The following is a 16,670-nucleotide window of genomic DNA, read 5'->3' as shown; positions in this document are numbered from 1 at the left end:
TTACAGAAATAACCTCCTCATTCGTAAACATGCAAGAATCTTGTAAATAGGTGCCCACTACAGGGCCACAATGCATGAAAGGATTCAAAACAAAAAAAAGTGAAACATTTTGACTTATTTAGCTTCTTACCAGACTAATTTAACAGTGTATTGCTATTCCACTTTTCCTCTGAGAAATATGTTTTATATATTAAAACATATAAGTAGTACTACTGTAGTACATGACTGTTAGTAGTACTACTGTAGTACATGACTGTTAGTAGTACTACTGTAGTAAATGACTGTTAGTAGTACTACTGTAGTAAATGACTTAAGTAGTACTACTGTAGTAAATGACTTAAGTAGTACTACTGTAGTAAATGACTTAAGTAGTACTACTGTAGTAAATGACTTAAGTAGTACTACTGTAGTAAATGACTTAAGAAGTACTACTGTAGTAAATGACTTAACTATTACTACTGTAGTAAATGACTGTTAACTATTACTACTGTAGTAAATGACTGTTAGTAGTACTACTGTAGTAAATGACTGTTAACTATTACTACTGTAGTAAATGACTGTTAACTATTACTACTGTAGTAAATGACTGTTAACTATTACTACTGTAGTAAATGACTTAAGTAGTACTACTGTAGTAAATGACTAACTATTACTACTGTAGTAAATGACTGTTTAGTAGTACTACTGTAGTAAATGACTGCTAGTAGTACTACTGTAGTAAATGACTTAAGTAGTACTACTGTAGTAAATGACTTAAGTAGTACTACTGTAGTACATGACTGTTAGTAGTACTACTGTAGTACATGACTGTTAGTAGTACTACTGTAGTAAATGACTGTTAGTAGTACTACTGTAGTAAATGACTTAAGTAGTACTACTGTAGTAAATGACTTAAGTAGTACTACTGTAGTAAATGACTTAAGTAGTACTACTGTAGTAAATGACTTAAGTAGTACTACTGTAGTAAATGACTTAAGTAGTACTACTGTAGTAAATGACTTAAGAAGTACTACTGTAGTAAATGACTTAACTATTACTACTGTAGTAAATGACTGTTAACTATTACTACTGTAGTAAATGACTGTTAGTAGTACTACTGTAGTAAATGACTGTTAACTATTACTACTGTAGTAAATGACTGTTAACTATTACTACTGTAGTAAATGACTGTTAACTATTACTACTGTAGTAAATGACTTAAGTAGTACTACTGTAGTAAATGACTAACTATTACTACTGTAGTAAATGACTGTTTAGTAGTACTACTGTAGTAAATGACTGCTAGTAGTACTACTGTAGTAAATGACTTAAGTAGTACTACTGTAGTAAATGACTTAAGTAGTACTACTGTAGTAAATGACTGTTAGTAGTACTACTGTAGTAAATGAGTGTTAGTAGTACTACTGTAGTAAATGACTGGTAAGTAGTACTACTGTAGTAAATGACTGTTAAGTAGTACTACTGTAGTAAATGACTTTAGTACTACTGTAGTAAATGACTGGTAAGTAGTACTACTGTAGTAAATGACTGGTAAGTAATACTACTGTAGTAAATGACTGTTAGTATTACTACTGTAGTAAATGACTTAGTAGTACTACTGTAGTAAATGACTTAGTAGTATTACTGTAGTAAATGACTTAAGTAGTACTACTGTAGTAAATGACTTAAGTAGTACTACTGTAGTAAATGACTGTTAACTATTACTACTGTAGTACATGACTGTTAGGTAGTACTACTGTAGTAAATGACTGTTAAGTAGTACTACTGTAGCAAATGACTGTTAACTATTACTACTGTAGTAAATGACTGTTAGTAGTACTACTGTAGTAAATGACTGTTAGTAGTACTACTGTAGTAAATGACTGTTAGTAGTACTACTGTAGTAAATGACTGTTAAGTAGTACTACTGTAGTAAATGACTGTTTAGTACTACTGTAGTAAATGACTGGTAAGTAGTACTACTGTAGTAAATGACTGTTAAGTAGTACTACTGTAGTAAATGACTTTAGTACTACTGTAGTAAATGACTGGTAAGTAGTACCACTGTAGTAAATGACTGGTAAGTAATACTACTGTAGTAAATGACTGTTAGTATTACTACTGTAGTAAATGACTGTTAGTAGTACTACTGTAGTAAATGACTGTTAGTAGTACTACTGTAGTAAATGACTTAAGTAGTACTACTGTAGTAAATGACTGTTAAGTAGTACTTCTGTAGTAAATGACTGTTAGGTAGTACTACTGTAGTACATGACTGTTAGTAGTACTACTGTAGTAAATGACTGTTAGGTAGTACTACTGTAGTAAATGACTGTTAGGTAGTACTACTGTAGTAAATGACTGTTAGGTAGTACTACTGTAGTAAATGACTGTTAGGTAGTACTACTGTAGTAAATGACTGTTAGGTAGTACTACTGTAGTAAATGACTGTTAGGTAGTACTACTGTAGTAAATGACTGTTAGGTAGTACTACTGTAGTAAATGACTGTTAGGTAGTACTACTGTAGTAAATGACTGTTAGGTAGTACTACTGTAGTAAATGACTGTTAAGTAGTACTACTGTAGTAAATGACTGTTAGTAGTACTACTGTAGTAAATGACTGTTTAGTACTACTGTAGTAAATGACTGTTTAGTACTACTGTAGTAAATGACTGTTTAGTACTACTGTAGTAAATGACTGTTTAGTACTACTGTAGTAAATGACTGTTAAGTAGTACTACTGTAGTAAATGACTGTTAAGTATTACTACTGTAGTAAATGACTGTAAAGTATTACTACTGTAGTAAATGACTGTAAAGTATTACTACTGTAGTAAATGACTGTTAGTAGTACTACTGTAGTAAATGACTGTTTAGTACTACTGTAGTAAATGACTGTTTAGTACTACTGTAGTAAATGACTGTTTAGTACTACTGTAGTAAATGACTGTTAAGTAGTACTACTGTAGTAAATGACTGTTAAGTAGTACTACTGTAGTAAATGACTGTTAGTAGTACTACTGTAGTAAATGACTGTTAGTAGTACTACTGTAGTAAATGACTGTTAAGTAGTACTACTGTAGTAAATGACTGTTAAGTAGTACTACTGTAGTAAATGACTGTTAAGTAGTACTACTGTAGTAAATGACTGTTAGTATTACTACTGTAGTAAATGACTGTTAGTAGTACTACTGTAGTAAATGACTGTTAGTAGTACTACTGTAGTAAATGACTGGTAAGTAGTACTACTGTAGTAAATGACTGGTAAGTAATACTACTGTAGTAAATGACTGTTAGTATTACTACTGTAGTAAATGACTGGTAAGTAGTACTACTGTAGTAAATGACTGTTAACTATTACTACTGTAGTAAATGACTGTTAACTATTACTACTGTAGTAAATGACTGTTTAGTACTACTGTAGTAAATGACTTAAGTAGTACTACTGTAGTAAATGACTGTTAAGTAGTACTACTGTAGTAAATGACTGTTAAGTAGTACTACTGTAGTAAATGACTGTTAAGTAGTACTACTGTAGTAAATGACTGTTAAGTAGTACTACTGTAGTAAATGACTTAAGTAGTACTACTGTAGTAAATGACTGTTAAGTAGTACTACTGTAGTAAATGACTGTTTAGTACTACTGTAGTAAATGACTGTTTAGTACTACTGTAGTAAATGACTGTTTAGTACTACTGTAGTAAATGACTGTTTAGTACTACTGTAGTAAATGACTGTTTAGTACTACTGTAGTACATGACTGTTTAGTACTACTGTAGTACATGACTGTTTAGTACTACTGTAGTAAATGACTGTTAAGCATTACTACTGTAGTAAATGACTGTTAAGTAGTACTACTGTAGTAAATGACTGTTAAGTAGTACTACTGTAGTAAATGACTGTTAAGTAGTACTACTGTAGTAAATGACTGTTAAGTAGTACTACTGTAGTAAATGACTTAAGTTGTACTACTGTAGTAAATGACTGTTAAGTAGTACTACTGTAGTAAATGACTGTTTAGTACTACTGTAGTAAATGACTGTTTAGTACTACTGTAGTAAATGACTGTTTAGTACTACTGTAGTAAATGACTGTTTAGTACTACTGTAGTAAATGACTGTTAAGCATTACTACTGTAGTAAATGACTGTTAAGCATTACTACTGTAGTAAATGACTGTTAAGTATTACTACTGTAGTAAATGACTGTTAGTAGTACTACTGTAGTAAATGACTGTTAGTAGTACTACTGTAGTAAATGACTGTTTAGTACTACTGTAGTAAATGACTGTTTAGTACTACTGTAGTAAATCACTGTTTAGTACTACTGTAGTAAATGACTGTTTAGTACTACTGTAGTAAATGACTGTTTAGTACTACTGTAGTAAATGACTGTTAAGTATTACTACTGTAGTAAATGACTGTAAAGTATTACTACTGTAGTAAATGACTGTTAGTAGTACTACTGTAGTAAATGACTGTTAGTAGTACTACTGTAGTAAATAACTGTTTAGTACTACTGTAGTAAATGACTGTTTAGTACTACTGTAGTAAATGACTGTTAAGTAGTACTACTGTAGTAAATGACTGTTAGTAGTACTACTGTAGTAAATGACTGTTAGTAGTACTACTGTAGTAAATGACTGTTAAGTAGTACTACTGTAGTAAATGACTGTTAAGTAGTACTACTGTAGTAAATGACTGGTAAGTAGTACTACTGTAGTAAATGACTGTTAGTATTACTACTGTAGTAAATGACTGTTAGTAGTACTACTGTAGTAAATGACTGTTAGTAGTACTACTGTAGTAAATGACTGGTAAGTAGTACTACTGTAGTAAATGACTGGTAAGTAATACTACTGTAGTAAATGACTGTTAGTATTACTACTGTAGTAAATGACTGGTAAGTAGTACTACTGTAGTAAATGACTGTTAACTATTACTACTGTAGTAAATGACTGTTAACTATTACTACTGTAGTAAATGACTGTTTAGTACTACTGTAGTAAATGACTTAAGTAGTACTACTGTAGTAAATGACTGTTAAGTAGTACTACTGTAGTAAATGACTTAAGTAGTACTACTGTAGTAAATGACTGGTAAGTAGTACTACTGTAGTAAATGACTGTTAAGTAGTACTACTGTAGTAAATGACTGTTAAGTAGTACTACTGTAGTAAATGACTGTTAAGTAGTACTACTGTAGTAAATGACTGTTTAGTACTACTGTAGTAAATGACTGTTTAGTACTACTGTAGTACATGACTGTTTAGTACTACTGTAGTAAATGACTGTTAAGCATTACTACTGTAGTAAATGACTGTAAAGCATTACTACTGTAGTAAATGACTGTTAAGTAGTACTACTGTAGTAAATGACTGTTAAGTAGTACTACTGTAGTAAATGACTGTTAAGTAGTACTACTGTAGTAAATGACTGTTAAGTAGTACTACTGTAGTAAATGACTGTTAAGTAGTACTACTGTAGTAAATGACTGTTAAGTAGTACTACTGTAGTAAATGACTTAAGTTGTACTACTGTAGTAAATGACTGTTAAGTAGTACTACTGTAGTAAATGACTGTTTAGTACTACTGTAGTAAATGACTGTTTAGTACTACTGTAGTAAATGACTGTTTAGTACTACTGTAGTAAATGACTGTTAGTATTACTACTGTAGTAAATGACTGTTAGTAGTACTACTGTAGTAAATGACTGTTAGTAGTACTACTGTAGTAAATGACTGGTAAGTAGTACTACTGTAGTAAATGACTGGTAAGTAATACTACTGTAGTAAATGACTGTTAGTATTACTACTGTAGTAAATGACTGGTAAGTAGTGCTACTGTAGTAAATGACTGTTAACTATTACTACTGTAGTAAATGACTGTTAACTATTACTACTGTAGTAAATGACTGTTTAGTACTACTGTAGTAAATGACTTAAGTAGTACTACTGTAGTAAATGACTGTTAAGTAGTACTACTGTAGTAAATGACTGTTAAGTAGTACTACTGTAGTAAATGACTGTTAAGTAGTACTACTGTAGTAAATGACTGTTAAGTAGTACTACTGTAGTAAATGACTTAAGTAGTACTACTGTAGTAAATGACTGTTAAGTAGTACTACTGTAGTAAATGACTGTTTAGTACTACTGTAGTAAATGACTGTTTAGTACTACTGTAGTAAATGACTGTTTAGTACTACTGTAGTAAATGACTGTTTAGTACTACTGTAGTAAATGACTGTTTAGTACTACTGTAGTACATGACTGTTTAGTACTACTGTAGTACATGACTGTTTAGTACTACTGTAGTAAATGACTGTTAAGCATTACTACTGTAGTAAATGACTGTTAAGTAGTACTACTGTAGTAAATGACTGTTAAGTAGTACTACTGTAGTAAATGACTGTTAAGTAGTACTACTGTAGTAAATGACTGTTAAGTAGTACTACTGTAGTAAATGACTTAAGTTGTACTACTGTAGTAAATGACTGTTAAGTAGTACTACTGTAGTAAATGACTGTTTAGTACTACTGTAGTAAATGACTGTTTAGTACTACTGTAGTAAATGACTGTTTAGTACTACTGTAGTAAATGACTGTTTAGTACTACTGTAGTAAATGACTGTTAAGCATTACTACTGTAGTAAATGACTGTTAAGCATTACTACTGTAGTAAATGACTTAAGCATTACTACTGTAGTAAATGACTGTTAAGTATTACTACTGTAGTAAATGACTGTTAGTAGTACTACTGTAGTAAATGACTGTTAGTAGTACTACTGTAGTAAATGACTGTTTAGTACTACTGTAGTAAATGACTGTTTAGTACTACTGTAGTAAATCACTGTTTAGTACTACTGTAGTAAATGACTGTTTAGTACTACTGTAGTAAATGACTGTTTAGTACTACTGTAGTAAATGACTGTTAAGTATTACTACTGTAGTAAATGACTGTAAAGTATTACTACTGTAGTAAATGACTGTAAAGTATTACTACTGTAGTAAATGACTGTTAGTAGTACTACTGTAGTAAATGACTGTTAGTAGTACTACTGTAGTAAATAACTGTTTAGTACTACTGTAGTAAATGACTGTTAAGTAGTACTACTGTAGTAAATGACTGTTAAGTAGTACTACTGTAGTAAATGACTGTTAGTAGTACTACTGTAGTAAATGACTGTTAGTAGTACTACTGTAGTAAATGACTGTTAAGTAGTACTACTGTAGTAAATGACTGTTAAGTAGTACTACTGTAGTAAATGACTGGTAAGTAGTACTACTGTAGTAAATGACTGTTAGTATTACTACTGTAGTAAATGACTGTTAGTAGTACTACTGTAGTAAATGACTGTTAGTAGTACTACTGTAGTAAATGACTGTTAGTAGTACTACTGTAGTAAATGACTGGTAAGTAGTACTACTGTAGTAAATGACTGGTAAGTAATACTACTGTAGTAAATGACTGTTAGTATTACTACTGTAGTAAATGACTGGTAAGTAGTACTACTGTAGTAAATGACTGTTAACTATTACTACTGTAGTAAATGACTGTTAACTATTACTACTGTAGTAAATGACTGTTTAGTACTACTGTAGTAAATGACTTAAGTAGTACTACTGTAGTAAATGACTGTTAAGTAGTACTACTGTAGTAAATGACTTAAGTAGTACTACTGTAGTAAATGACTGTTAAGTAGTACTACTGTAGTAAATGACTGTTAAGTAGTACTACTGTAGTAAATGACTGTTAAGTAGTACTACTGTAGTAAATGACTGTTAAGTAGTACTACTGTAGTAAATGACTGTTAAGTAGTACTACTGTAGTAAATGACTGTAAAGTATTACTACTGTAGTAAATGACTGTTAAGTAGTACTACTGTAGTAAATGACTTAAGTTGTACTACTGTAGTAAATGACTGTTAAGTAGTACTACTGTAGTAAATGACTGTTTAGTACTACTGTAGTAAATGACTGTTTAGTACTACTGTAGTAAATGACTGTTTAGTACTACTGTAGTAAATGACTGTTAGTATTACTACTGTAGTAAATGACTGTTAGTAGTACTACTGTAGTAAATGACTGTTAGTAGTACTACTGTAGTAAATGACTGGTAAGTAGTACTACTGTAGTAAATGACTGGTAAGTAATACTACTGTAGTAAATGACTGTTAGTATTACTACTGTAGTAAATGACTGGTAAGTAGTGCTACTGTAGTAAATGACTGGTAAGTAGTGCTACTGTAGTAAATGACTGTTAACTATTACTACTGTAGTAAATGACTGTTTAGTACTACTGTAGTAAATGACTTAAGTAGTACTACTGTAGTAAATGACTGTTAAGTAGTACTACTGTAGTAAATGACTGTTAAGTAGTACTACTGTAGTAAATGACTGTTAAGTAGTACTACTGTAGTAAATGACTGTTAAGTAGTACTACTGTAGTAAATGACTGTTAAGTAGTACTACTGTAGTAAATGACTGTTAAGTAGTACTACTGTAGTAAATGACTTAAGTAGTACTACTGTAGTAAATGACTGTTAAGTAGTACTACTGTAGTAAATGACTGTTAAGCATTACTACTGTAGTAAATGACTGTTAAGTATTACTACTGTAGTAAATGACTGTTAAGTAGTACTACTGTAGTAAATGACTGTTAAGTAGTACTACTGTAGTAAATGACTGTTAAGTAGTACTACTGTAGTAAATGACTGTTAAGTAGTACTACTGTAGTAAATGACTGTTAAGTAGTACTACTGTAGTAAATGACTTAAGTAGTACTACTGTAGTAAATGACTGTTAAGTAGTACTACTGTAGTAAATGACTGTTAAGTAGTACTACTGTAGTAAATGACTGTTTAGTACTACTGTAGTAAATGACTGTTTAGTACTACTGTAGTAAATGACTGTTTAGTACTACTGTAGTACATGACTGTTTAGTACTACTGTAGTAAATGACTGTTAAGCATTACTACTGTAGTAAATGACTGTTAAGTATTACTACTGTAGTAAATGACTTAAGTATTACTACTGTAGTAAATGACTGTTAAGTATTACTACTGTAGTAAATGACTGTTAAGTATTACTACTGTAGTAAATGACTGTTAGTAGTACTACTGTAGTAAATGACTGTTAGTAGTACTACTGTAGTAAATGACTGTTAGTAGTACTACTGTAGTAAATGACTGTTAAGTAGTACTACTGTAGTAAATGACTGTTAAGTAGTACTACTGTAGTAAATGACTGTTAAGTATTACTACTGTAGTAAATGACTTAAGTAGTACTACTGTGTTAAATGACTGGTAAGTAGTACTACTGTAGTAAATGACTTTAGTACTACTGTAGTAAATGACTGGTAAGTAGTACTACTGTAGTAAATGACTGGTAAGTAATACTACTGTAGTAAATGACTGTTAGTATTACTACTGTAGTAAATGACTGTTAACTATTACTACTGTAGTAAATGACTGTTAGTAGTACTACTGTAGTAAATGACTTAAGTAGTACTACTGTAGTAAATGACTTAAGTAGTACTACTGTAGTAAATGACTTAAGTAGTACTACTGTAGTAAATGACTGGTAAGTAATACTACTGTAGTAAATGACTGTTAGTATTACTACTGTAGTAAATGACTGTTAGTAGTACTACTGTAGTAAATGACTTAAGTAGTACTACTGTAGTAAATGACTGGTAAGTAGTACTACTGTAGTAAATGACTGGTAAGTAGTACTACTGTAGTAAATGCCTGGTAAGTAGTACTACTGTAGTAAATGACTTTAGTACTACTGTAGTAAATGACTGGTAAGTAGTACTACTGTAGTAAATGACTGGTAAGTAGTACTACTGTAGTAAATGACTGTTAGTAGTACTACTGTAGTAAATGACTGTTAAGTATTACTACTGTAGTAAATGACTGTTAGTAGTACTACTGTAGTAAATGACTTAAGTAGTACTACTGTAGTAAATGACTGGTAAGTAGTACTACTGTAGTAAATGACTTTAGTACTACTGTAGTAAATGACTGGTAAGTAGTACTACTGTAGTAAATGACTGTTAGTAGTACTACTGTAGTAAATGACTGTTAGTAGTACTACTGTAGTAAATGACTTAAGTAGTACTACTGTAGTAAATGACTGGTAAGTAGTACTACTGTAGTAAATGACTTTAGTACTACTGTAGTAAATGACTGGTAAGTAGTACTACTGTAGTAAATGTCTGTTAGTAGTACTACTGTAGTAAATGACTTAAGTAGTACTACTGTAGTAAATGACTGGTAAGTAGTACTACTGTCTTCACTCAACTCTGCTGCAGTTTGTAACAATAAAGCCGCCATAGTTTCTTCTTTTCTCCGCCTTTCCTCTCATCCAAAGCACACCTACTTCAACGTAAACACAGAAGGAAGGGAACAACATGAAGTGCGGCGTGACGTTGTTGGCTACAGCAAGCATTGTGCGTCTAAATCGGCCTTAATATATTTTTTTGAGGCGATTTTTTCTTAAAATCAACAAACATAAGTTGTAATATGTGATGAAGTTATAGGAGGGTATACTGATGGCTGAAGGAAGCTGGGAAAAATCCCGGTATGCACTATACGCTGTAAAAAATAGCCCCGGTGTGCAAATGAAATGAAAACTATTAATCCCACAGGGAAACTCAATATTGCAGTATATAATAATAACTAGAGGAGGTCTTGTTCTGGAGGCTGATGGCTGCTGGCAGGAATGATCTTCTGTATCTTTCAGTCTTACATCGGACCTGAAGAAGCCTCTCACTGAACACACTTTGTTGTTTCATCACTGTGTTGTGGAGAGGGTGTGAAGAATCCTCCATCATCTTCATCAGCTTGTGCAGCATTCTTCTTTGGACAATCAGCTCCAGCGGCTCCAGAGTTACTCCAAGCACAGAAGCAGCTTTCTGGATCAGTTTGTTGATTCTCTTCAAGTCTCTGGTTCTGATGCTACTACCCCAGCAGATGCTGCAAAGCTGACTGCACTCTCCACAACAGACTTATAGAAGATATGCAACATCTTGGTGCAGACGTTAAACCATCTCAGCTTCCTTAAGAAGTACAGTCTGCTCTGACCTTTCTTGTAGATGTAGTCAGTGTTGCATTTCCAGTCCAGTTTGTTGTCCAGCTGAACTCCAAGATACTTGTATTCCTCCACCACCTCCACCTCCTCTCCCAGGATGGAAACAGTGCTTTGTTTATTCTTCTTCCTCCTGAAGTCAACAATCATCTCTTTTGTTTTGCTGCTATTTAATATGAGATGATTGTCACCGCACCATTTAACAAACTGACTGACCAGTTCTCTGTACTCTGCTTCTTGTCCATCCCTGATACACCCCACAACTGCAGAGTCATCAGAGTATTTCTGCAGATGACAGGACTCAGAGTTGTACTGGAAGTCTGAGGTGTACAGAGTGAAGAGGAATGGCCAGAGTACAGTTCCTTGTGGTGCACCAGTGCTGCTGACCTCCATCTCAGACACACAACCTTTCAGTCTCACAAACTGTGGTCTGTTTGTGAGGTAGTCATAGATCCAGGTGGTTGTGGAGGTATCCACCTGGAATTTATGGAGCTTCTCTCATAACAAAGCAGGCTGAATGGTATTAAAAGCACTGAGAAATGAAAGAACATGACCCTCAGAGTGCTGCCTGAATGGTCCAGATGAGTGTGCTCTCTGGAGCAGGTATATGATGGCATCTTCAACCCCAAGTCCATTACGATATGCAAACTGGAATGGGTCCTGAAAGGTGTTTACTTGCTTGTTGAGGTGAGCCAGTAAGAGTCTCTCCAGGACTTTCATGATGTGAGATGTCAGGGCAACTGGTCTGTAGTCACTTGGTTCAGCTGGTTGTGTTTTTTTTAGGCACTGGAACAAGGCAGGAGGTTTTCCACAGCACTGGGACTCTATTTTGTCTCAGACTGGTGTTGAAAAGGTGCTGGAGAATCGGACATAGTTGTTCTGAGCAGGTCTTGAGAACTCTGGGACTGACACCATCTGGACCTGCAGCCTTGTTCTGGTTCAGTTTCTCAAGTTGCTTCTTAACCTGATTGCAGGAGACAAACAAGGTGGAGGTCTCAGGATGTCCTGATGTGGAGGGAGATGAAGCTGTGTTCTGGTCCATGACTGAGCTGCAGGGTGACAGATTGGAGGCGTGACAGGAAAGCAGTGGGCTTATGGAGGGTGTGTGGTCTGTTGGGCTGGAGGTATGGGGTGAACTGAACCTGTTGAAGAATATGTTCAGCTCATTAGCTCTGTCCAGACCTCCATCAGGCTGGTCCCCCTTTAACTTGAAGCCGGTGATCTTCTTCATTCCAGACCACACATCCCTCAGGTTATTCTGCTGGAGCTGACTTTCTAACTTCTTCCTGTAGTCCTCCTTGCACTTCTTAGTTTGGGTTTTAAGTTGTTTTTGTGTTGCCCTCAATAACTCCCTGTCTCCATCCCTGAAGGCTTTCTTTTTGATGTTCAGCAGCTTTTTCAGGTCACTGGTGATCCAGGGTTTGTTATTGGGGAAGCACCTCACTGTTCTTGTTGGGACGATGCTGTCCACACAGAAGTTTATGTAATCTGTCACACACTCAGTCATGGCGTTGATGTCGTCTCCATGAGGTTCACAGAGGACGTTCCAGTCTGTAGCCTCAAAGCCTCCTCTAAGAGCATCTTCCGCTTCAGCAGACCAGATTTTGATAGTCTTTGTGATGACTGGTTGCTGCTGAACGATGGGCTTGTAGGTGGAGGTGAGAAGAACCAGATTATGGTCAGATCTTCCTAAAGGAGGCAGGGCAGAACAACTGGATCCATTATTCATATTTGCATAAAATAAGTCCAACATCTTATTTTCTCTGGTGGAGCAGCTGACAAACTGCTGGAATGTTGGTAGAGTTGCAGAGAGGGAGACGTTGTTGAAGTCTCCGGAGATCGACATGAATGAGTTTGGATGCTGTGTTTGTAGCCGAGCAACGACGGAGCTGATGACGTCACAGGCTGTGTCTGGTGCAGTACCAGGTATTATATAAACCCCTACCAGAATAACACAGGTAAACTCTCTGGGTAAATAATATGGACGGAAGCTCACAGCTAACAGTTCCATGTCCCTTGTGCATATCTTCTCCTTGACAGTAACATGTCCAGGATGACACCAACGCTGGTTAACCAGCACTGCAATTCCACCACCCTTTAGCTTTCCGCTGTGTTGTCTACTGCGGTCTGCACGGACCGTTTTAAAGCCCGGTACAGACACATTACAGTCAGGGATGTGTTCATGCAGCCATGTCTCGGTGAAGCACATAATACTGCACTCTCTGTATTCTTTCTGAGACCTTGTTAGCATCTCAAGCTCGTCCGTTTTGTTAGCTAGCGATCTCACATTACCCATGACGACGGTCGGGAGAAATGGTTTAAATCTCCATCGCTTTCTCCTCTGCCTTACTCCCGCTCTGCATCCTCTTCTCTTTCTTTTCAACTCCATCGGGATTTGATGTGTTGTGTCGCTGATAATCCTGATTTGGGAGAGGTTAATCAGTTGATCCCGATTGTAAACAAGTCTTTCTTTGCCATGGAGACTCATCATAAGTCTTGAAAGAACAAAATATATGCAGAAAAATCTTCCTTGCAGCACACCCTCCGAACCGGCATGAAATCCTCAGAAAAAAAATACCTAATTTGAGGTAATATCTATGTGAGAAGACTTTGTACTTTTAAAAAAAAATCAAGATAGCAAGTCAGAGCTACTCCACTTTGCTGCCAACAGACGGCGCAATCTAGAATGGAATGCAAAGGGACAAAGTTGCTCTTAACCTTTTGTGTTCAAGATACCTTTTGAGTTATCTTGAACACAAAGAAACAAACAGACGGTGGTAACAGACCCAGATCGTAGCTGAGATTAAATCTGATTAATCACCCTGCCTGTCGCCACGCACGTTTTTCCAACAGAGTGAGGCACCTCACTTAATCAATATCTCTGCCGAGTTGCACGCATGCGCAATAGCATCTCTGCGGGGGGGGGGGGGGGGGGGGGGTAACGTGCACAGAAATGGCGGCATCTGCAACAACAACGCCAAACATCTCACGTACCAAAACGTCTCAAGTTTGGGAACATTTAAGCCTGGAGAAGGAAAACAAAAAGAAGTCCTCCTTGCTTATCATGGCAGCACGTCGGGCATTTAAATGAACCAGGGTCTGACTCGCCGCACGCAGTAAGATGACCTTCTACGCCAACTAGCAGACGGAGACATCACAAATAAAATGTCTTGTCTGCCTGACTGAAGTATTTTACATTAAATGCCGTCTGAAGGAGAGCCACCATGCAGAGGAACCAGCTCCTGCAACAGGCGGCCGCCCTCACAGACTCAGTCTGATCTGCGATATGAAGCCGCTCATTTCATGCAGTTTTAACCCGGAATTCTTTATTTTCAACTATAAACGTTATTAAAACGGTCAGATTTCAGACTGTTGGGATTGTAAAGTTCTCTTGCAAAACTGCAGCTGCCCGCTGGATGTACTTCACTAAAATGCGCTTTGTTTTATTTACTGTTTTACTGCTTCTCATGTGCTCTTGGGTTAGAGTAAAAAAAAATGTTTAATTGATTATTACTCATTTTTTATTTTAAAAAAAAAAAAAAAAAAACCTTTTCCTAAAAAAATGGACCGAGATTTATTTATTTATGTCTATAACTGATCAGTGTTCCTGTCAGATGGTTTTATAAAACAGGACATTTTTGTTTACTTTTTGTAAAACCAACTTTCAGCAGCAAAGTGGATTAAAAGACTTTTTTATTGAAGTACCAAATTTATTGTGTTTATTATCATTTGCCACTTAATTAAAGCAACCTCACGCTAAATAGAAAATAACAAAAAACTGATCCGTTTAGCTGCCCGGTTGCTTCAACAGTCGCTGATGACTCAACCATTAAAAAGGCAGTCTCCTGTTTTCTGCTCGGGGTCTGAAGTCTGGTCTGGGGGACGATGCATGGTCGAGTCCTGCAGCTGAGTTTCTCCTCATCGTGTTGCTAAACGTTAGCATTGCTGCTTCCAGCTCACATCTTCTGGACGAGAGAACCTGACGCTGGACTGGGCCCCGCGAGGAGGGAAGCAACCAGTCGGGTCCAGTCTGGGAAAAGTCCTCCACGAATCTCCTTCATCGCCTCTCGACTGGAGGACTGTAGTTCTCATACCTTAGCCGGGAGCACTTGTTTTATCACCTGCAGGCCGTCCAGAATGCTGCTGCTCAGCTTTAACAGGTCACATGACCACATGACTCCAGTATCAACTGGTTCAACCAGCAGCCAGTCTGGCTGCGTTTCCATTAACGACGACCTGCTTTACAAAGTTTCTACACTTTTCTGACCCTGAACACAACTGAGACCATCGATGCAGGCGTTCGGAGTGCAGCTGAAGTTTGGTGTGAAGCCGTCCGGCTTTCCCAGCCACGCAAACTGCACGGTCCTTCCAATCCTGCTTCTTCACTTGTTCTCAGATGTTCTGAAGATGAATCTGAAACATGATCATTGCAGACTGTTGTTCAGGACTGTAGAAACACGTGGAGACCACTGACACAGCTGACTGAGCAACACCTGGTGTGAAAGAGAAACCTTCAGCAAGACTCCGCTCCATGTCCAGCTTCATGGCGCAGCGCCACGAGTGACGTCACCGCAGGTGTCTGAAGTTCAGGTAGGAGAATTATTATCATGACTGCGACATGAAACTCGGAGTCAGAACACCAAAACATGCCGAAATTCTCCTGTTTACTCCACACAGAGGAAACTAAGTTCCTAAATAAAGTTTTGACTTGAGAAAAACTATTTGGAGTTTTCCAGGTATTTTCTGTGGAACAAATGAAGGTGGCAGGTAGGAAGTAGGTTTCAGGACCAGCAGACTCCAGACAAACGGACCACCTGGACCGGTTCTGGTTCGGGCGAGACCGCTGCTTTAGACAGAAATAAACCTCTAAAAACCTGCTTCCCAACAACAGAACTCCTGTCTAAAGTTTGCATTGTGTTTGTTTCTACTCGTTTTGCCGGCAGACGCGGCGGTGCGCGTGCAGGGTGCGCGTGCAGGGCACTCCGTGTCCACGTACCTTCTCCTCCCTCCGCTCCGCGCTCGCGCTGCTCTCCTTTCTCCTCTCCTCGGTCAGACATCGCTGTAAACTCTCTAATGGCGGCAAAACTTCTCTAAATATCTGTTTCCAACATGAGAGCCGAGTCCAGCAGACCTGCTTCTCGCGACGTTTTCCTGCGCGCGCGGAACGCGGAAGTAACGCGGATGGCCGGCGCGCGGAGGCTTTCCCAGAAGCCACGAAAAGCCAGACAGTCGGTGGAAATGGGAGGAACCGGGTGACCAACACCACGCCGTCACCTCTGACGTCCCAGACACGTATTTCCTCAGAATCTCCACGTTCCAGTGTGAAGGCGTCACTTTGTGGACATGTAACGTCACTCCTCACTGAAGCTTCGTCATTTCTCTTTGTGAGGATGTTTGTCTGCAGGGCCGGTCCAATTAATTTGGGGGCCCAAAGCAGAACAGGGCTGGAGCTGATGGTGCAGCTGAAAATTCAGCTTAATCATAACCAAAGTTTCTTGTTCAGCCTGCAGCAGGGTTTCCGCCCCGCCGGTAAAATACAAAACCATCCTTTAATTTACTATGAAATGTTGTGTCACAGACCAATACAGGCACACTTTGTTCTGTG

At 36.9% G+C, this 16,670-nt stretch overlaps 1 protein-coding gene across 1 annotated transcript in view; it reads right to left on the bottom strand.

Annotated features, from left to right (window-relative positions):
• LOC306757434 (apoptosis regulator BAX) overlaps positions 1-16,162 on the bottom strand; it is a 30,947-nt gene extending 14,785 nt beyond the window's left edge. The window contains exon 1 of the mRNA XM_079242483.1: positions 16,062-16,162. Within this exon, the coding sequence (XP_079098609.1) occupies positions 16,062-16,122 (61 nt within the window). The 5' untranslated portion in view covers positions 16,123-16,162. The remainder of the gene's footprint in view (positions 1-16,061) is intronic.
• Positions 16,163-16,670: the final 508 nt, after the last annotated feature.

Source organism: Telmatherina bonti, assembly GCF_933228915.1.
Source record: "Telmatherina bonti genome assembly, chromosome: 1".
In the NCBI taxonomy this organism is placed as follows: domain Eukaryota; kingdom Metazoa; phylum Chordata; class Actinopteri; order Atheriniformes; family Telmatherinidae; genus Telmatherina; species Telmatherina bonti.
Note: the sequence above shows the minus strand (reverse complement) of the source record. Positions and strands in the feature narration are given on the sequence as shown.